Genomic DNA, 22860 nt, shown 5'->3' on the forward strand with positions numbered 1-22860 from the left:
TTAACAATTTTGAGTGGAACGAGTCAGGACTTCATTTGGGTCAGTACCTTTAATCAAATGCAGCTGGAATTTTATCTCCCTGCAATTATGTGCAGATAGATCATGGTTAAAAAAAAAAAAAAAAAAAAAAAAACTTGTTCATGATTTTCTAAAGATGTGATTTGTGGACCCAAATTTTAGCTTGATACTGAAAACAATTTGGTGGTAACAATTATTTTCATTCAGAAACTGCTAGTAAGATTCACATTAAATTAATCATAATTTGTTTAAGTAGAAAGACTGAAATAGCATTTCCTTGTAAAACATACTCCATTAAGCTTTTTAATTTAAACACAATACAACACAAAAAAACAATACATTTTATGTGCACGTGCACTCCTAAATGTCGACAGAATATGCTTTTAGTGGATATCTGCATATATTTACAGTCTTTCTCTGCTGAGAAAAGGACTAAAACCTGAAACACACATCTTAACCCAATCCTACTCATATTAGAAAGAGAAATGCCTCAAAATCTGTGCTGGTCAAATGATTTTATGAGGTTTCAAAAGTTTGGGTGTCAGTATAATTGTTTAACTACTGTCAGGATTTACTAAAGACACACAGTAAATAATTAGCGCAAAAGGCGTGGACACATTTATGTACCTGACCTTATTTAATATGCATTTGTAGGAGTTTGCCTTTCAGATGCTAAATTTATGGGAGGAGAGCATTAAAACGTTTGGCGAGCATAAGAGAAAAAAAGCATGAAAAAAAAAAACCTTACCAACCTCAAAATTTTGAATGGCAGTCTATATTCTATTCCTTCTTGGATGAGACAGGGATGTACACCCAACAAAGCTGTGAATCTATCAGCTAACAATTTGATTTTCTCACCTGATTCTATCCGGTACCCTCTGTGTTTGATTTCCATCCATCACGCAGTTCCCAGCAAAGCTTGTCCCTCGAGCCCCGCTGTACTCTCTACGTAAAGCCATAGCACCGTGCGTCAATACTGACACACCCTTTGCAATTCGCCGTCGCGGCTCATCCCTCCATCCCTGGGGTCGCACAGCAAACAGAGCCTTGGGTAGACCCTCAAGACCAAGTCCAGACAGAGCAGGGCCCACCGCAAACCACATATGTGAGGGAGTAGCCTGCCCTGATGCCCATGCAGCCTTAAAAATGTGCTCCGCCTCTTCCTGTGAGCAATATAGCAGTCGCACCTGTAGAGAGTGGCAGAGCAAGAAAGGAATAAATATTCAAAGGAACCACTTTTTCATTTTGAAGTCGACATAAAATCAAAATGTATTTACTTAATGGTCATTCATTTGTGCATAATGATGAAAATAAGAAAAAAATCATTGTAATGTTTAATGAAAATGGAACTTAAGACACTTCTTTCTGATTAAATTTACTAATTTACTCTAAAATGTCACATTAAGAAAGACAAAGAAGGTCTGGGGTTTATTAAAATATATTTGGTCATGCAAAGAATATTAAAGAATGTAATCTAGAAAATCATGCTGACTTAAAGTGATGGCAAAAATAATAATAATAATAAAAAAAAAATTACAGCCCAATAAGCTCTTTCTGGCAGCTTATGATACTTCTATAATTTCAGAGACTGTCCTATCGGAACAGAGTGATCTGGTCAGCTTGTTATACATGTGCTAACTCATGTTCTTCAGTATCCTTAGCATGACCAAGGTTTTTTTTTTTTGGTAACCTCAAACCATGGAAGAGGTGTACAAGGGATTTTTCTTCACACGTTTCAGAAAAAGGTCAGAGATGTCAGACATCTTGAAATTACTTTGATGTGCAGGGGTGTTGTTTTTCTTGCTGGGGATGGGTTGCTTATCCCACTTGTCAACATGTAGCAACAGGCTCCTGACAGGGAGATAAAACTACTCTTGAGGGTTGTTGACTGGTGACCTGCACTCTTCCAACAATTCCTACAGTATAACAACTGCAGCGAAAGTAGAAGTGTGGAATCAATAGACCTTCCAGAAGGGCAAGACTAGGCCCTTGCTACTGGACTAGATCGCCAGATGTTTTTCCATTGCCCATGGGTTTGATTTTCTGTGTTTCATGGGCAAAAATAAATGAAAATCCTTAAATATAAACGTCTCCTAAAATATAATTCTGACACTGGCAGTTGGTGACAATGCAAACTTTTACATTTTGGCACTGTAGATGGTTCCGTTTATTCCCATTTTAACATCAGAGGCCCAAGCACTGATATTGAAAATTGTGCAAATCATACAAAATTGTGACGCTGGATATTTAGGGTAGAAAACCAGACCATTTACCAGGTTTTTTTAAACACTAAGTGAAAGTTTTGAATAATAATAAAAAAAAAACATTTGGTGAAATGTTAATACATTTTACTATTTAATTATGTACTGTAAATTCTGCAATAATTATTCATATCAAAGCAAATTTTTGTATGTTTAAAATTTCAGGAAGTGTAAGCATTTTCCCATCACTTGAATCACTTTGACTGGAGTTAATATGCAATTTTTCTGACATTTTCAGAGTATCACTGTTATGCAGTGGTGTATAAAGTACCTGAAAGTCATACTCAAGTAAAAGTACAGATATCTTACCAGAAATTGACTTTGGTAGAAGTTGAAGTCACCGTTTAGAATATTACTTGAGAAAAAGTCTTAAAGTATGTGATATTTATTTTACTTAAGTACAAATAGTATTTTGTAAATCTTAAACGTAATTAAGTATTAAAAGTAAAAGTAAATAAAGCAAGCAAACAGACACACACACACACACACACACATACACATATATATATATATATATATATATATATATATATACTGTACACACACGTTTATAGAAACAGCTTGAGTAGCAAGACTGTGTTCAGTTTTAACTTGTTCTTCCATTTTGTATTTTTGGGTAAGAATAAGAAGCACTTCATCCGGTACTTACTTTCCAACATAAAAAATTCTGGAATCATCTGAAATAGCTTTTAGCCTACAGTTTAATGTATTTCAGTGGGGACATTGATGAATTTAACCTGCAGTTACAGATGCATAAATAGGTTTTATAACTAAATAACAATTTTCATTGTCAAAATTGAGCAAAAACAAGCAATATTATGTCTACAATGTAAGTCACTTATTGCTTTACTGAACTTGTATAAAATTATTACTAAATGTGTTCATGCATCTACAGAAAAACTGTACTCTTTTTGTGATATCGATTAAGTTAACTAGGCCTACATTCAATTATATGAATATAAAAAGCATACAGAAGAATTTTTGCCATCTACAATTTAGAATGCCTGAAATATTGCATTTTAATAGACTAATAAATCAATGTGCGTGCACTCTGTGTGTGATTTGGTGATATAGCCTACTAGATAACGTCAGATTGCACATCATTACAACAACACCATATTATCGCAGACGATGCTGTATATCGCACACCCCAGCCTCGACTTGAGTGGAAAATGAAATCATCTGCGGTTGTGCGTGGTGCGCACTTGTTTGTAAATGAGCAAACGTGTTTCTTTAAGAGTCTAACTTTCAAACCCCACTGATTAGTCAAAACTATTTTCCTGCAGTCTGTGTTCATCTGACTATTTTGTAGTAAGTAAGGAATATACTTAGGGGCAATGAATCAGAGTTAAAGTATACATTTTAATTAGGAAATGTAGTGGAGTAAAAGTAAAAGTTGGCTGAAATATAAAAACTACAGTACAGTACAGATACTCCCAAAAAATACTTAAGTAATGTAACAAAGTATTTTTACTTCATTACATTACACCACTGCTGTTATGTGTTGTTTTTAATCCACATATACTGAAAATTATTTATTAATTCATTACTTTATACAGCTGATGCAATTATTCTACGCTGAGCCTCTGAGGGTTAAACACTTGTGAAAGAGGAATGCATTATTCATTCTGATAGCAGTTTTGATAATGGAGCAGTTAACATTTTAAATTTACAATTTATTATCATGCTCGTCTTTTTGGTAAAGCTTATAAAAAAAAATAAAGCTAGTAAGCTTATGTTTCAAAGCAAATCACTGGAGGCAGAGTTTTTACATTTATAACAAAGCTCGCTGATAACATCTGCCCTTTGATGTAGCGTGTGTCTGTTGGGCCCTTACAAAAACCAAACTGATGTTTAATCACTGCGAGAAAAAGCAGTTCCTATCACATTGCATCAAGCTGACCCCAATTTTTTTTCTCATTCTTTTCCATGCAGGAAGAGTGACAGGCACTTTGAATGTGCTCCTGTATCAGTCACTGATTAGGCTCTGAAAGTCTGGGTGCTTGGACACTGTGGAGAATTAATCAGTCAAGTTGTTGAACGTCGAGGATGTCTGCTGGCATGGCCAGTCCTGTCGGGAATTGAGTTGGCCACCTTTGGGTCAGATGGAAACTGTCATTTAATGTCACGCTGCTCAGTAACATTACGGATTCCATCTCCCCTTTCATAGGTCACGCAACCTCCTTCTCTTTGGGAGCCTTCACGAAAAGGCCAAAGAACGCAGGAGAGTGAGAGAGAGTAAGAAGAAAAAGAACGCATGGAACAGATACATGAGTGATGAAAGAGAAGGTTAATCGAGAAATCAAGCTGGGAATATGGAGGAAGTGACTTATACCACGCATGAGGAGCTTTACCTTATGTTGCTGATTTTGGAGTGCTATGGAATAATTGCTCTGGGGCATTAGAGCTGCCTTTTCTCTTTTCGTTGTCATATTCATACTTCTATAATTAACCAAGACTGATTTGGTAATACAGTTGTTAATTGCACTGGCAGAGAAGCCACTTTGAATTAAAAAAAGGGGGGTTGGGGATGAAATATAAGCTAGTGGAGCTGGTGGAGTGGGAATGATAGTTCAGTGAAAGGAAACGAAAAAAAAATGGAAGAGAATGAACTGGACAGTCGCAATAGAGAGAAAGGGCTTCCAGTTCAGTTCACAAAATGGATTGGATTATATGAAGATTTGAAAAAAATAACTTTTATGATTTACATAAAGACGTAAAAAGATGTTCCAGAAACTGAGATTTTGAAATTTGATTTGAATAAATAAATGTATGTCAAAACGTCAAAAAATCTGAGATTTGAATTTGGAAATAAACCATTTTAGTATTTAAAAAGTGAAACAAATGAAACCAATAATCCTGCACTATTGCTATATAACTAATCAACTGCAAGTAAAGTTGTAACAGCGATCATGTGACTTCTTTGTACAGACAGTCAGATGGCTTTTGTTTCCATTGAGGCTCAAGATGCTCTTTGATCATTCTCAGATCATGCTGGAGAAACTGATCATTAGGTTTTACACAAGCTTGTTGAGTTCAAGCAGCTGCTCGAATGCTGTTATCATTAAAGCAAAAGAGAGGCAAACCAAATACTATTCTGATGTTTATTTTTAAACTAAAATGTTTGTGCTCATAATAACATTTTTAAGTGAAATGTATTCGATTACAAAATGTATTCGATGCCCAAAATAGAAGCATTTTTACGAGTGGTTTCAGACGTTCAAAATCAACTGCATTTATATTGCCACTCCTGACCTGTGCTTCATTCTCTTTCAGCAGCCTGCGTGTACGAGCTCCTCCCGGGTCATCAGTCAGGTTGAGCATCACCACGCTCTTTCTCTCCCAGCCGATGAAGGAGCCATCTATCATGCCTTCTACCATGGCCAGGAAGTCCTCATAGCCGTGGTGGCGTGTGGTAACCACAGAGAAAGCCGTCCAATCAAACTCCTCCAGAACTTCGAAAATAACCTCCAGCTGCAGGCCAGTGGAGCACAAGAACTGCAAGTAGACGGAGCCGATCTCCTGAAAGAGCAAGAAAATGTGGGACATGGAGAAACTTTGCAACATAGTATTTTGCATAAACAAAGGAACTACTGAAAGGACTAGGGCATCTAAGATTCCCTTTCTGAACTAAATTTTCTCTGACCGTCTGCTCATAGTTTTCGATCAGTCATCTACAAGTCCTTTGTTTCAGTATATCTCATTCATCAGGTTTTTTCTCTTCCCTCCATTTACCCTCTGCTTCTTACTCATTCAGATCAATACAGTCATTCTTAATACCCCCACAGCATGACGTAAAAAGATTCATTGCTATTCATAAGCCTGTGTTTCAGGTGACATTAGTGTCCTTGGCTTCTTTAGGATTCGAAACAGTCAGGTCGGCTTTGCTTCAGCTCATCTCAGCATCTTTTTTTCTATACCCGGAAGGTGACCATTCCACTGTACAATCGAGGAGATTTATTACTCTGACATAAAACCGTATTTCTGATAGTGAAAAATAGCAACGCTTAGTCTGACACTTGCTAATGCATCATAATGATGATCAAGTATATCACCAATGTGGCATGACACCTGTTTTGTGCCTGCTGGTGACACTGGCCATTAAATTATAATTGAATTTATTTCTAGAAAATTCAGACGAGCTAAGTGAGACCTCTCTAGATCTTTGAAGGATCATTTCTGGGCAGAAGCCTTGTGTATACTGCAGCTGCTTAAACAACACATTACAGTAAATATTGTAATTGCAGCAATGCAAATTACATACAGACAAATCATCATTTACACGTCAGATTACTTGCATCTGCACATAAACAGCTTTTTCTGAAAAAAGTTTAGATTATAGGAAATAGTGTATTTATGCCTTCAGAGAAGTTTACATTGAGAAACGCAACTGTGAAGTGCTCTGTGAGAATGAGGGCTTTGTGTCTGTATACTTTAAAAACCTGTGGGTTAAATATGCCTGGCTTACCTGCACTGTTTATGGTATAGCTTCACGTATAACTTAACTTCATTTGCTGGATTTACACAAACATCAACCGCAATAGAGCGAGTGAAGAGATGTGACCATTCAAGATGGCCCCTGTTATAATAATCAAAGCTGTCATATATTGAATTTGACTTAAGCACATATTTGCTCGTCCATAGCATCTATATTTTTCCACAGACAATATTATTTCTGGATTTTAATTTAAAAGAGCCAAAGTGCTAATTTGATCAAAATGGTCTGAGTCATCTATGTATGAATTAATAATTCTGTGACTGAAAAAACAGCCTATTCAAATTCACGGTTAATCAATTTATTTCTAGAGTTATAGAAAGATTAAAATAATAATCACTTTGAAGTCAAATCAACCCAGAATTCTAGTCAAAATGAGCTACCATCTGTGTTAAATGTGTAACCCAGCCTGCTGGGTAAATGAGCACCTTAACTTGTCAGATAAGATTAACACAGCATGTCTTCAGACTATTATTTACCCAAATTGGCTTGTTTTTAACCCAGTGTAGACACCTGACATAATGACACAACAAAATATCAGCCATGGCAACTACTAACAATGTGTTGTTGAACTCGCTGATGTTAAGTATGTCTTCATCTAGAACAGTTTTCCCCATTACAAAAACTTCCTATGCAAATAAAATCTCAATTAACTCCACAGTACTTTCCCCTTATGAATAATTTCCCCTAGGCGTTACCTTGGCAATCTGTCAGTTTTTTTTCAATAATTACGCTTACACTGTTAGTATATTCATGATACACACCTGTAAAATACAGAGAGGAATTTTTAACATCTCTGTCAGCATTCAAGGCACTCAGCATGTTTTCTAACATGCTCATTACAACACAAACATGCTAAACAAGTGTTCATACTGTGTGACCAAAGGATAAAGCCAGGCTATTACGTCGAGTCTTTCAAATAATAACCAGACAGAGGAGCCGCAAACCTGGTGAGGAGAAAAATGTCACGACTGCCGAGCATTAACCAGGCATAAAGGCTCACTTCTGCTCTATATTTAAATAAAGACTAGCTTGTAAAAGCTCAAAGAGCTTACAGTAGTACTGTTACTTGCAACAGTGAAGCCCCTAAATGGGTCAGTTTATATTTGCCATGTTTCGACATTTCCACATTTGAATCAAATACCTTGATAAATTTGATACACCAAAATGGGAGCAGGTGAGCGGAAGAGAGAGAGTCATTTCAGACCTTCCTGTCGTACATATAGAATTCAATTGAAATATATAATTAAAAAAATAAATGATATTAACTTTATAACTAATGGTTAATAACGTTTTACCAAAACAAAAAAACTAATGTTTTCTTTTTTCCAACTTCAGAATCAGAATCAGAATCAGAATCAGAAAGAGCTTTATTGCCAAGTATGCTTGCGCATACAAGGAATTTGTTTTAGTGACATAAGCTTCCAGTAAACAGAGACAACAACACACAGAAAAAAAAAAAAAAAAAAAAAAAGGAAAACTTTACAGGAGATTTACAAATTGGCAAATAAATAAGTGTATAAACAATTGTGCTATAAATGATAATGGAATAGGATTGAGTGAGATGCAGGAATGTTCTAGGATGGAGGGGTAACAAATAAATATAAGGATATTGCACATTTTTGCATAAGTTTAAGTGGGAAACATTTAACTGTTCATGAGGTAGATTGCCTGGGGGAAGAAACTATTCTTGTGCCTTGCTGTTCTTGTATTTGCGGCTCTGAGGCGCCGGCCAGATGGCAAGTTCAAAGATGGGGTGACTTGGATGTGAGGGATCCAGAGTGATTTTCTGAGTCCTTTTCCTCACTCTGGATGTGTACAGTTCTTGGAGGGTGGGCAGGGGAGCACCAATAATCCTTTCAGCAGTCCGAACAGTTCTCTGTAGTCTTCTGATATCTGATTTTGTAGCTGAACCAAACCAGACAGTAATTGAAGTACACAGGACTGACTCAATGACGGCTGAGTAGAACTGTTTCAGCAGCTCCTGTGGCAGGTTAAACTTCCTCAGCTGGCGAAGGAAGTACAACCTTTGTTGGGCTTTTTTCACAATGGAGCCAATGTGATTGTCCCACTTCAGGTCCTGAGAGATGGTGGTTCCCAGGAATCTGAATGACTCCACTGCAGTCACAGTGCTGTTCATGATGGTGAGTGGGGAAAGTGCAGGGGGGTTTCTCCTAAAGTCCACAGTCATCTCCACTGTTTTGAGCGTGTTCAGCTCCAGGTTGTTAAGACTGCACCAGACAGCCAGCTGCTCAACCTCCTGTCTGTAAGCAGACTCGTCACCATCCTGGATGAGGCCGATGACTGTAGTGTCGTCTGCAAACTTCAGGAGCTTGACAGAGGGGTCTTTAGAGGTGCAGTCGTTGGTGTACAGGGAGAAGAGCAGAGGGGAGAGAACACATCCCTGAGGGGCACCAGTGTTGGTGGAGCAGCTGTTTGACATGAATTTCCCCAGTCTCACTAACTGTTGCCTATCTGTCAGAAAGCTGGTGATCCACTGACAGATAGAGCTAGGAACAGAGAGCTGGGTCAGTTTGGTCTGGAGGGTTGTTGGGATGATGGTGTTGAAAGCCGAACTAAAGTCCACAAACAGGATCCTCACATAAGTCCCTGTTTTGTCCAGATGTTGCAGGATGAAGTGCAATGCCATGTTGATTGCATTATCCACGGACCTGTTTGCTCGGTACGCAAACTGCAGGGGGTCCAGTAAGGGTCCAGTGATGTCCTTCAGATAAGCCAGAACCAGTTTTTCAAACGACTTCATGACGACAGACGTTAGAGCCACAGGTCTGTAGTCGTTAAGTCCTGTTATCTTGGGTTTCTTTGGAATGGGGATTATGGTTGAGCGTTTGAAGCAGGAAGGCACTTCACACAACTCCAGAGATCTGTTGAAGATCTGTGAAAAGATGGGGGCCAGCTGGTCAGCACAGGTTTTCAGACAGGCTGGTGTAACGCCATCTGGGCCTGGTGCTTTTCTTCTTTTGTTTTTCTTGAAGACTTGGCGCACATCATCTTCACAGATTTGAAGAGCAGGAGGTATGGAGAGGGGGATTGCAGGAGGTGTTAATGGTTGTGTAGGGAGATGGTGAGAGTGGGTGTTGGGGGTTTCAAATCTACAATAAAACTCATTCAGGTCGTTAGCAAGTCGTTGATTAGCCTCAGTGCAAGGGGATGGTGTCTTGTAGTTTGTGATGGCTCTCAGTCCTCTCCAAACTGAAGTAGAGTCGTTGGAAGTAAACTGGTCTTCCAACTTTTTAGCGTAGGTCTTTTTAGCCGCTCTAATCTCTTTGTTCAGTGTGTTCCTGGCCTGATTGTACAAGACCCTGTCCCCATTTCTGTAGGCATCCTCTTTGGCCTGACGAAGGTGTCTGAGTTTTACTGTAAACCATGGCTTATCATTGTTGAATGTTAAATAAGTCCTGGTAGGAATGCATATATCCTCACAGAAACTAATATAGGATGTTACGGTCTCTGTGAGTTCGTCCAGATCGGTGGTAGCAGCTTCAAAAACGCTCCAGTCTGTGATGTCAAAACAAGATTGTAAATCCTGCTCTGTTTCGCTGGTCCATCTCTTCACAGTCTTTACTACAGGTTTAGCAGATTTAAGTTTCTGCTTGTAGGTCAGTATAAGATGAACCAGACAGTGATCAGAACGTCCCAAAGCTGCTCGTGGAACAGAGTGATATGCATCCTTTATTGTGGTGTAACAGTGATCCAGTATATTACTGTCTCTGGTGGGACAGGTAACATGCTGTCTGTATTTTGGCAGTTCACGGGAGAGATTGGCTTTATTAAAGTCCCCAAGAATGATTAAAACAGAGTCCGGGTGTTGTTGTTCTGTGTCTGTGATCTGATCAGCGAGTTTCTGTAAAGCTGAGCTCACATGCGCTTGAGGTGGAATGTAAACACTAACCAGAATGAACGAGTGAAACTCCCGCGGCGAATAGAACGGCTTGCAGTTGATAAACTGCGTTTCTAGATCAGGACAGCACATCTTCTTTAATACAGTTACATCTGTACACCACCGTTCATTGATGTAAAAGCATGTCCCGCCGCCGCGCGATTTCCCCGTTGATTCTGCTTCGCGGTCCGCTCTGAACAGCTGAAAGCCCGGCAGATGGAGTGCGCTGTCCGGTATGGCGTCATTCAGCCAGGTTTCCGTGAAACACAGAGCAGCAGAGTGAGAGAAATCCTTATTTGTCCGAGAGAGCAGAAGGAGTTCGTCCGTTTTGTTGGGTAGAGAGCGGAGATTTGCGAGATGGATGCTAGGCAACGGCGTTCGAAATCCGCGCTTCCTGAGTCTGACGAGCGCTCCCGCTCGCTTTCCCCGTCTGCGCGTCCTGAAGCGCTTGATCAGCGCCGCTGCTCCTCCGATAACAATGTTCAGTAAAACGTCTGTATAATAGAAATCCGGAAAAATATCATGTGGTGTGTTCTGCCGAATGTTCAGCAGTTCATCCCTGGTGAAACTGATCGTGTTTGTTAAACAAAAAACAGGAAAAACGAACAAAAACAGTACAAACACTGGAGAGCCAAGCACTGAAGCAGCCATCTGCGGCGCCATCTTGGATCTATCTAGTGCTCAATGCATTTGTTTAAAACCGAAGCAATAAGCATTTCTCTATTTCTTTTTTAATCATTTTTGGAAGTGGGGGCTGGGTTGTTTGAGGTGTTTGTGCTCCAGAGACTCCAGTCTCTTCTGATGCTGCAGCTTTGATTCGGCTGAAATCCATCTACATTGAGCACTTGAAACTGGATTTGCAGCAAGCATTAAATGCATTGCAGGTGGAAAGATTTAAATTTAATTGCAAAACAATATACAATATATTTAACCAACTAGATCAATTTCAGCTCTAAATGACCCAAAATGTAAATCTATATGTGCTTATGAAGTACCTTCTGTTAGCAGCAATTAAATTCTGTACATAGAGAATTGGAACAGTCTGCTCTGCAACCTCTCAGCAGCCAAACCACGCATTATAAACACATTATATTTTTGGAAACTTATAGATCAATTCTATATTGTGGTAAGAATATAAAATCGATGTTCTTTTTTCCTCTCAAAAATGACCTATTTAAATGTGACTCGATTGTTTAAGGAGTGGAAATTTAGATGCTTTGTTCCAATTTCTCACACATATCACATCTAGGCAACTTAAGAGTCCAACAATCTAAATGGAACACTTACAGCTATTAATATAATCTTTTTTTAACAATTACCCACTTGTAATCAGAGGTCACAACCTTTGAAATGACTCCACAGTGATGCATTTAATGCTATTGCTAGGGAGATTTGAAAAGCTTCAAGATGTATTGCATTCTTGTACAAATGTCACATATTTTATAGCATTGCATAACTTTGCATTGTAATTGCGTAGCAACCGAATCCTGCTGGTTTCATATGCACACACTTGAACTTATACTTGAACCAGAAGTTGTGCACATGCTAGCTTGTGTCCCTGAGATGGCAATAATTGTCTGTACTGCATTATGTGCCCTATTGTTATTTTATTTTATTCAAAGGTTCTCAGAGAATAAAATGGACCCTGGAAGGCTATTTTTAAAAATGACACTGTGACGAGTGGGGCAGGGCCGAGGGATGTGGGAACACGAGTGAGGCCGGTGGAGTGATTGGGAAATCCGCTAGGCCTACACCTGCGACCCACCACCGGTCTTGAGTCCCACAGAGGAGATGGAAGGATATAAAACTGGAGCGACGACAGTGAAGGACAAGAGAGGACCAGGCCTGGGCTTTTAGTTGTGTTTTGGTTTTTATTTGCGCGCACCAGTCGTCCGTGAGGGGCTGGTGCGCTGTTTTGTGTTTATTTTGTTATTAAAATCTCATTTGATTGTCCGCCGGTTCCCGCATCCTTCTTCCGGATGAATACGAAGTTTTAATGCATTACAGTGGTGCCGAAAGCCGGGAGAAGGAGGGACGCGCTGCTGAAGATCCCTCGCCGCTGTGGTGAATCCGCGGTGCCATCGAGCAGGCGAGGAGTGTGCCGCCATGGACGCTCGAGGCGGTGGACTGGAGCGAGTTGCCGGGGATGGGCGAGCTCGCTTCCGACCGGCCACGATAAGGAGGGACGGCTGCCGTCCGTGAGGGAGCGGAGGAGTCGGCGCCGTTCGCCAGGGGGCCGGAGCCTGCTGCCTCCGTGAAGATATCCGGAGGGGCAGGGAACGGGGGACTCCTGCCGGCTGCCCAAAACCGGAGGAGCCGTCGCCGTCCACCGGGCGGCGGAGGAGTGTCGTGCCGTCCGCCGAGGGCCTTCCAGTGCAACCGCCAGGCACCGCGGAGGAGATCACCCAGCTGGTGGAGGGCCGAGCAGCAGTGCGTCTGGGAACCGGAATTTTTTATTTTTTTATTATTTTTTTTCTCTCTCCCCTCTCTCGTCTCTGTCGCTCTTCCTTCCATCTCCGTTTCTCTCGCCTCGTCTCCTACCCCCAGGTTCCCGCAGGTCCCTGTGAGCGGTCCCCCCGGAGGGAGGGGAGGGGGAGTAGAGCGCAGTCTCAGGAGTACCCCCCGGCCTGCGAGGGGCGATGGGGGTATGTGACGAGTGGGGCGGGGCCGAGTGACGTGGGAGCGAGGCCGGTGGAGTGATTGGAGATGAACTACACCTGTTCGACCCGCCGGTCTCGAGGCCCACGGAGGAGATGGAAGGATATAAAACTGGAGCGACGACAGTGAAGGACGAGAGAGGACCAGGCCTGGGCTTTAAGTTGTGTTTTGGGTTTTTATTTGAGCGCACCAGTCGTCCGTGAGGGGCTGGTGCGCTGTTTTGTGTTTATTTTGAATTATTAAAATGTCCTTTGATTGTCCAACGGTTCCCGCCTCCTTCTTCCGGATGAATACGAAGTTTTAATGCATTACAGACACCAAAAAATCTGCCTAAAACAGATGCAATATGCAATTCTACATTTATTTTTCACTCTTTTAGGGGGAGAGCGAAAGCCTGAGGTGTTTGTGTTTTCAAAAGAATCCCAGTACTAACAGACTCCAGTCTCTTCTGATGCTGCAGCTTTGATTCGGCTGAAATCAATCTACATTGAGCACTTGAAACTGGATTTGCACTTGCAGCATTACATTCTGCAGCTCTGGCAGAGTGTGACGGGTGCCAAAACAGTGTCTGAAACATCTACTTTCTTCTCACACAGAAATATTTAACCACATGATGTAATTGATTACTGTCCTAATTAAACCAGTTAGGTGACTCCTTTGTGCCATGCTCTGGTTGGCAGTTTGTGAAGAGGTAAAAGAAGTCTCTGGAGACATGCCCCTGTGAGAGAGAGTTAACTTCATGGCTCCAAACCCACGCTCTCACCAATCCACAACACATGAGCCTTTCTAAGTGTAGTTAATTAAAGCCTAAGCAAGCAAATGAAAATGTAATGTAATATTTTTCCACATGAGAGAAATGCGTTGGTGGAGAGGCTGTCTTCCGAGTGTGAATAAAACAACATAGGTAGCCTGAAACTTATTCAAGTTTAATTGGTCATCTTAATTATGGTGAAATCTTATTAAGTAGTACGACACGGTGAATTTTTAGTCCACAATCACATGTATGGTTGCCGCAGAATGAATAATTTAAGTAGCGATTTTTCCAAACAAGCCCAGACGCTGTTTGTTCAAAAGAGGCGGAAAAAGTGTGAAAAGGACCAAGTTATGGTCAAATGATGGTGCATCAATTTAAGCACAAATTTAGCTTTTTGTCCTCTAAGCCATGATGTAGATAAAATCCAGTGTGTATAGGCACCATAACTCTTGCCTCATCTACCATAACATTGGTAAAACATTTTCCTATTGTACACAGGTGGCTCGTACACAACATTCTGTTCTGTTTACTGCCCATTCACTGTTTAAAAAGCCCCCAAGTGACCTGTATTGTTGACTAATGCTTAATACATTGAATAATTACCCACTGTTTCACTAAAATTAGAAGAGGCATATTTGGGAGACAGCTCAGTGCTTTTCCAGGCCGCTGAGAGCAGTGTACATAGAGAGGACAACTGAGGTCATGGCTGAAAAATGACCAAATACTATTACATCTCTGGGGGAAAGTGCTTTGTGCATTCCAGAAAGAAAAAAAGGTCTAAAGAAAATGGTAATGAGCTTCAGTTTTTTATTTTACTATATTTTTTATTAGGCTGCACCTGACCGGGTTTGTCTGGCTACTCTAGTGCAGGCAGCACCTGCAAGATGATGTCGTGACTACAAAAAAACATATTTTTGTATTGATGGCAACTATACAAGTATCTGTGGATTTCTAAGGGAATATATATATATATATATATATATATATATATATATATATATATATATATATTAGTGGTGGGCATAGATAAAAAATTTTAATCTAGATTATTTTTACTGTAATCTTGGAATTAATCTAGATTAAAATGGCTCATTTGAATTCTGCCGAAAACATTCAGAATATGTGTGCTACCCTAATAAAATAATGACTAAAAGTAAGTCTTTTAGAACGGGTTTCTCAAGCCAGGTGGTGCATTAGACCACGGGCTCATCTCCTGTTTCCAAAATGCATCACAAACTGCTTGAGAAAGCTGTAAACGAACTCCACATTGCACAAGGTGCAAACAACCTTACGCCTGTTTCATACATACTCCGTCTGCAGTGCTTTGTGTTTTGTATTTTTTTAAGCACCCATGTTAACGGATTCCAGCGTTTACGCAGTTGCGGTCCGTCAGTGCATTCCAGGTGATCTATTATTTACGTACCGAGTAGCGGACTGCAAACGCGTCCTGTGTGAAAGCACAATGAGTATGAGTCCGTGCTGCTTCTGCACCCAGGGCCGTAGCTGGGGTCACCGGGGCCCCAGTGAAGGTTGTACCAATGGGCCCTGTTTGAAATTGTTTAATTTGCATGTTCGTTCGTTTTTATTTATTTGAGCTATTTATACAATGTTTAAGTTTTTTTTTTTAAGTTTTTTTAAAATAGCACTGGATAGTCTTCAATGTAAAAATTAAATATACAATCAAACCAAAATTCAGACACCTTCAACATTTCTCACATTATTACAGTTTTATTTGCGATCGCTTGTAAAATGGTTCTAAAATATGACAAGAACTTAGAGTTAAACTGTGTCAGAACAAATTTGTCTTAATAATGTCATAACTTTGATAGAAATGTATGTAATGAATTTCAATCAACCAAAACTACAGACAACTGTTATTATGACAATATTTACACTACCATCAATACTTTGTTGAACAATTACCAAGCAATGCTTAATTTTGTTCAGACTGTGGTGTGAAAAGGTTGCATTAGCAATTCAGAAAAAAACACATAAGCAATACATGGTGCTTTATAAGGTGCTGAATAATTTTTGATATACAATTTTTTATCAATTTCACTAGTAGTTTACTGTATGAAGATTCTTTGGGTATAATATGTCACAGTTCACTTAATGTATTATAGTGTCCTGTACCTACTAGTCAAATATATCAAAAATTATATCTGATGTCTGAATAATTTTTGGTTTGACTGTGCATTAATTCTTGTTAAAACTACAAAGTAATTCAGTCAAGAGCAGTGAGTGATTTTCTTTCATTTTCTTGGATTAACATTAGAGAAGCCAGTAGCTAAATTAGGCGCGGTCACTTTAAGAGACGATGAACGCATCCAATATAATACACATCCCATACTTTCTAAGGCGGGTATTTTGACATATTTTGTAAGTATTTGTAGGCACAAGAGCAAAAAGAAGCAGATTCGGTGTTCAAGTGTTTTGAGACGCCTTTCTCTGCGTGAGCCTTGAACAACAGAACACCGTGGTGCTGAATTGGGCTCTTTTACATATTTTTGTTTATTCAAACTGCGATTTGTTTTTGTTCGTTCAAGTGCAGGAGGGACTTCGAGGAGAACTTCGCAGAAGAGAGCTCGGTTCAGTGTCGCTGTCCGTGATACGCGGCTCTCTCTCTGCGTCCGCACCGAGTTAGCACGTCACGTTTGATGTGGTAATTTCACAGTAGGTTTAAAGACTCGTTTTTGCCCCCTACAGATTCGGCTAGGTATACATCCGTTCTAAAATATCAAGGTGAAAGTCATCATAGCTTGCTTAGTATAGACCCAGCATAGCCCCAGCTCTCAACCCAACTCTGAGAATAGATTAACGGTGATATTTTTTTTTATCGCCCGATAAGAGTCTCACGTTAACGCAGCACGTTAACGCCGATAACAGCCCACCACTAATATATATATATATATATACCATAATTCCTCAAATAAAAACCGGGGCCTTTATTTACCTGAACTGCAGAAGGTAACAGGCTTTTATTTGAAGCAGGCTTTTATTAGAGACAGGCCTTTATTTCTAATTCAATCTGTTTGATAAGTAATTGTTTTAAATAAACCGTTTTAAATTAAAAGCGATAGCGTTCCAGTGGACAGAGATCATAACATTAGCACAGAATCAGTTCAGATTCAATCACCAAAAGAATCAGTTCGGTTCAGACGCACTCTGTGTCAGTCTGCGTCACGCTGAATCACACATGCGCAGTATCATCAGCTCCTCGGTTCTTGAATCGGACGAGTCTGATGCAATCGGTTCTTAACTCGAGAACGTAAAACGCTCCGGAAGTGGGCGTGTATGTTCATTATCTGGCTCTGCTGATTATCCACACAAATTTCCCCCCGGCCTTTATTTAAGACCGGACTTTATTTGTCCGTGTTGACCACGCCCCCGGCCACTATCAGAGGCCCGGCGTTTATTTGACTACCGGTTTTTATTTGAGGAATTACAGTATATATATATATATATATATATATTAGGGCTGCACGATGTGTCGTTTAAGCATCGATATCATGATGTACGAATCCACGATAGTCACATCGCAGGATGTGCGATGTAGGCTGTCGTAGTTGATCCGTTATTCATTAACTGTACGGCCAGCTACTCCCCTGCCCTTGACAGTGTGATTCGCGGATTAATTGCACAGCTTAACCATCATAGAGTGAAAGTTTATAATTGACAGGACTGAAAACCACATGCAAGTTTAACAGGGCAGAGAGAGAGGGAGCGCGAGAGAGACAGAGAGAGCGCGCGAGAGAGACAGAGAGAGAGAGAGAGCGCGCGAGAGAGACAGACAGAGAGAGAGAGAGAGAGCGCGCGCGCGAGAGAGACAGAGAGAGAGAGAGAGAGAGAGAGCGCGCGCGAGAGAGACAGAGAGAGAGCGCGCGCGCGAGAGACAGGGAGAGAGAGCGCGCGCGAGAGAGACAGAGAGAGAGAGCGCGCGCGAGAGAGACAGAGAGAGAGAGCGCGCGCGAGAGAGACAGAGAGAGAGCGCGCGCGCGCGAGAGAGACAGACAGAGAGTACATTAGAAGTACCATCAATGTTTATAGAAATGTATATGGATTTATTTTGCATGTAATATTTTTTTCTTATGAATATATATGTATTTTTGTTTTGTTTGTTTCTATTCTGCTATGTACAATGCTTTGGCAATATGTACCTTTGTATGTCATGCCAATAAAGCAATATGAATTGAATTGAGAGAGAGAGAGAGAGAGAGAGAGAGAGAGAGAGAGAGAGAGAGAGACCGAGAGAGAGCGAGCCGTTTTCAAACAACACGAAATGAGAATGTAAGTGTGCTCACCCCATTTTTGTTTGTAAGAAAAAATATCGCAATATATATCGCAGAAAAATAAAATATCGCAATGTCATTTTTTTCCCAATATCGTGCAGCCCTAATATATATAACTAATTTTTTTCTTTTTTGACAGTATGTTGAAAGCAATAGTATTTTTCCCTCATACACACCTATTGTTTGGCTTCAGAAGACAATGATTCACCAACTGGGGTCGTATGGAGTAGCATCACATTTGTTTTGTGTGGTTTTTGAGGAATCAACTTTGAGGGACCAATGAAAAAAGGTCTTTATAGACTTTAAATGATGGATTATATTAATTAAACTCTTCATTTGATTTCAATGGAAGTAAGAAAATTATACACATCTGGATGAGTAAATAATGAGGAAATTCCCAATTTTGGTTGGAGAATCCATTTGTTTAGAAAAAAAACAGTATCCTCTGTTCTCTCAAATGTAAGTAGAGATATAATCGTATGGAAATTTCTTCTAGATATAATCTAGATGCCTTATCCAAAATTTTTAAATGTGTAGAATCCACGTAAAATTTACAGCAGGGCATTCAAATTCGTTCTGTTTTTTGGCCAGACAAAAACTGCACACAGGCTGAATGTAAATGTGAATGTGAATGTAAATCCACTCTCTGACACTAGGTGGCGCTTATAGAACAGCAGAATTACAGCTGTTTCTCATAACCTCTGCGGAGCAATTAAGAACACTACTTTATCAGGTATGACATGGAGCAAAGATAAAATCAAAATGCCATCAAATCTTTTCTGAAGACAGCCAGAACCTTACTGGCTGTCTTCAGTTACATTCATATAATTAATTTGTATAATTCACCTTAGCACTCATTTAAAACCAGCTTTCTGCCATGTTTTCACAAAAAAAAAAAACTAAACTACTCCGTGTACTGTGCATCCTGAGACTGTTACTTTTAACTTTGCTTTATGCTGGATAATATTTATTCATCTTGTGTTGTCCAAATCGCAGTAATTGAATATGGTTTTAATGATAATTTAAATATGAAATGGTAATACTAACTGTGGGGAATTTTATCATGATTTATTATCAAACCTGTAATCGTTTATATATAATCGTTAATATAAGCCAAGAAGAATGAATCTTAACTCTTACCTGTGGCTCCCTCCCCAAGCCAGCCCCTCCTCCAACAGCAATCACAGGCACTCCTGTCTGGGCCGAGACGAATTCAAGCATTGGTGCCAACGGTGCCCGGTTGGGTGGTGGTGGCTTCTCTTCCTCAAACACAAGGCCTTGTAGTGGAGTGGTAGCCAGTAACTCGCACAACTGTAGCAAGAGGCTCCCAGGACTGCTTTCGTTCACGGCTAGCCAAATCACGTTTGCGGGTCCCCATGGTGTCATCACACTCTCACCCACCTGTCCCGACCAGGCCCGACTCAGAAAACCCGTCCCCGAGTTGCTGCTGCTGCTTGGCCCGGCACCAGAGCCGGAGCCCGCCGAAGAGGCGCCACCCACGCCCCCCACCCCGGCGCTCGTTTCCGGGAGGTGGGAGGAGCCGGAGTGGACCACAGCGATGTTGACTCCGCCCGAAGCCCCTCCAGAGTCCCTCTCTCTCTCCCGGGGGCGGAGCAGCAGTGGGGGGGAGGGCTGGGCTGGCCCAGTGCACGCCAACACAGCCAATAAGAACGAAAAGGCAGGCCTCGCCGCCATGACACAGCCAGAGTCCCTTGGGTGGGTAGTACTTTATGCAGGACCTTGAGGGAGAAAAGAAAGAAGAACTGTTAGAAGAACAGAGAACTGAACAGACGGAAAACATGAAAGGCAAGCCATCAGCAATACGGTCCATCAGCATAAATTAGGACGACACCAGATACCAAGATACATTAACCTGGCAGCGGTAGTTTAGTCCCTGCAGGGGGATTGGAGAAGAAAGCTAACACATCTCACCTCCCTGAACCCCACCATTCCACAGGGAACATGGGAAATCATTACTCCTCCTGCACTGATTCATGCATTAGATCCTTCAACGCAGGAGAGTCTCAATTATCCGCTATAAATCTGCCTGGTCGTAAAGCATCCATCCCTGCCTGGGTAGATTCAGAACCGGCTGAGTAAATAAAAGTGAATATAAAGAAGAACAAAGGGGGTGAGGCAGCCCTCCGCGCCTTTGGTTTGTGTTCCTCGCACGATGAGCGAAAAAGTGAGAGCACACAAGAACGAGAGAGGGAGGGAGAGACAGTGCGTTTGTACTGATACAAATGGCAGGCCATCTAAGCGCCAGCAACACCATGAATCATTTTCAAGTCACTTTGTACGCCAGCCATCAAAACCTACCCACCCATCCCTCCGCCTTCGCTGTAGACGTGCACATACACACTCTCTTTAATTAACCTCCCACTAAACACTTATTTACACACAAACAACATGTACGTGAGTGCATAGACGGGCAATAGTGTGATATTTCATGTGATGTATAGCACAGGCATACCTATATTCACATTTTAAGTAAAGCACTGACTCAGGGCTTGGCAGAACATTCACACACCCACAAACGCAAATGCATCGATCTCTCTGTCATACTGGCTACATTTCAGCGCCGGAGCTGCTAATGTCATAGCTTTGAACCAGAAGGGACGCTGACGTCATAATTTCTTCTCTCATTTCCCTCTTTCTCTCTCCCCCATTAATTCTCCTTGTGGTTCTTTTGACACTGGGAAAAAGACACACAGAATGGGGGATTAAGACTTGAGAAAGCTAGATCCGTTTGGGAAAGACCAATAGGCAGAGAAGAGGGGGTGAAAAAAAATGAAAGAGATGAGGACATTTGGATGGAAGCAGAGTGTGTTAAGTGGGAATGAAGAGAAGGGGTGGAAACAATGGGAGCAATGGAGGTAAAAAGAGAAATATTTAAGAGCAAGTTCATTAACATTAAGGACAGATGCCTAAAAGGGAGTTTTTTTTTAGTAAATGCGAAAGAACATATCAGAGGGTCTGCTGCATAATTCAGCACATCATTATAGTATTCACACTGGCCTATAGGCAAAGACTGCAGTGGCGAGTAAGAGGGAAATACATTAAATAGAAGAACACAAACTAAATGTACTTAACTCTTGTGTTATGTCTAGCGCATAGCACTTCAAGTGGATGGCAGAGGGCTATAGGTTTCAGTTCTCATTCGGTGTGTTGAAATCCAAATGGATTGCGGACCAGAGAAGGTGACTTCTTTGTGCATCAAGCATAAAAATCCATTAAAATTATAATTTTGCTTCAAAGAAATACAAAGTAACAGATGGATAAGAAAACAATAACCCGTACAGTAGAGCAAGTCTATATAGGAACATCTGTTCTGGATAGTTAACTATGATTATAAATGAAGCTGTGGAGGTATAAAGCTCCTTATGTTTGATTCAAATGGGTTATTAGTAAGAGAATTAAAAAAAAAACACAGAAGAGCAGGAAGTCCAACACATACCTCAGGCAAAATCATCAGACTTACTTCTAATATCAGGCTAACATGGCATTGTAATTATGGACAATTAAGAACTCTGTAAAGGTGCAAGTGTTAAAAATGTTCAGATTGGTTTGACGCTAAAGCCTGGTTTGTATACATCAAGGAGCCACATGACTTCTTGTGAAAATGAGGGTTCTTGTCATTTAGGCCAGTGGTGGTGCCCTCAGGAGGCATGCAGCATGACTCTGAAAAACATAACTTTTAATATGCAAAAATAATGAAAACAATTACTTTAATATGCTTCTGTAATTTTCCATGTTTTATTTGTAAAAGTCTATTTTTCATTTTAAATATACGTTCATGCATATGTAAGACTCATGCATAGCCAGCACTGTTACATCAGCAGTGCGGAATGTAAATAAGTATTCATTTTTTATTTGACGAAATGCTCATAAGTGTGTATTTCACACTCTTACTCTAGGCAAAAACTAAGGCGATGGACAAAACGGCAAGACATTAAAGATATGAAACAAGACAGCAGTTCGAACCTTTTGAAACAGAAATGAAAGGCTTTAAGACAGTACAGTACATTACTCCAAGTTCATAAATATTCATTTATTCAATATGAATAATGATTTGAAATGTCCTTGAAATAGATTTGCAAAACCTAAAAGGTAAAGCAAACATTGTTCCCTATTTTTATGAGCATTTAAAAGCTTGTTGCCACATGTTGATAATGGAAACGCTTCGCCACATCAGAAAATAGTGTGAAAGCAGAACAGAGGGGACCAACTAAAAGTGGTTATGGACTGAAGCAATCGTACAAAGTGTGAAAACACTCAAAGTCAGGCAATTTGGTCAGTCACTGTCTCTGTGAGTGGCCGTCTGGTGATTAAGACTCTGTGCTGATAACACAGACGTCACAACTGTGTTTCTGGGCAGGACTGAGACATAAACTGGGGAGTTTCTAAGTGAAGCCTAACACAATCAAGTCTTTCATCAGGACACTTAATACAGTGTAGCTCTAGGGAAACAGCTCCTGCCATTT

General features: G+C 40.5%; 1 protein-coding gene across 3 annotated transcripts in view; it reads right to left on the reverse strand.

Moving 5' to 3' along the window:
- Positions 1–22860, reverse strand: part of LOC132145177 (glutamate receptor ionotropic, NMDA 2D-like) — a 96114-nt gene that overhangs the window by 32551 nt on the left and 40703 nt on the right. For 2 of the 3 annotated variants that reach the window (XM_059555974.1, XM_059555973.1), the window contains 3 exons: positions 19517–20115; positions 5535–5801; positions 877–1205 (listed from right to left, as the gene is read on the reverse strand). In XM_059555974.1, coding sequence (XP_059411957.1) covers positions 877–1205; positions 5535–5801; positions 19517–20071 — 1151 coding nt within the window. In that variant the 5' untranslated portion in view covers positions 20072–20115. Of the gene's footprint in view, positions 1–876; positions 1206–5534; positions 5802–19516; positions 20116–20308; positions 20449–22860 lie in introns of all 3 variants that reach the window. The other variant, XM_059555975.1, reaches the window with a different exon arrangement.

This window comes from Carassius carassius, chromosome 8, assembly GCF_963082965.1.
Source record: "Carassius carassius chromosome 8, fCarCar2.1, whole genome shotgun sequence".
NCBI lineage: Eukaryota > Metazoa > Chordata > Actinopteri > Cypriniformes > Cyprinidae > Carassius > Carassius carassius.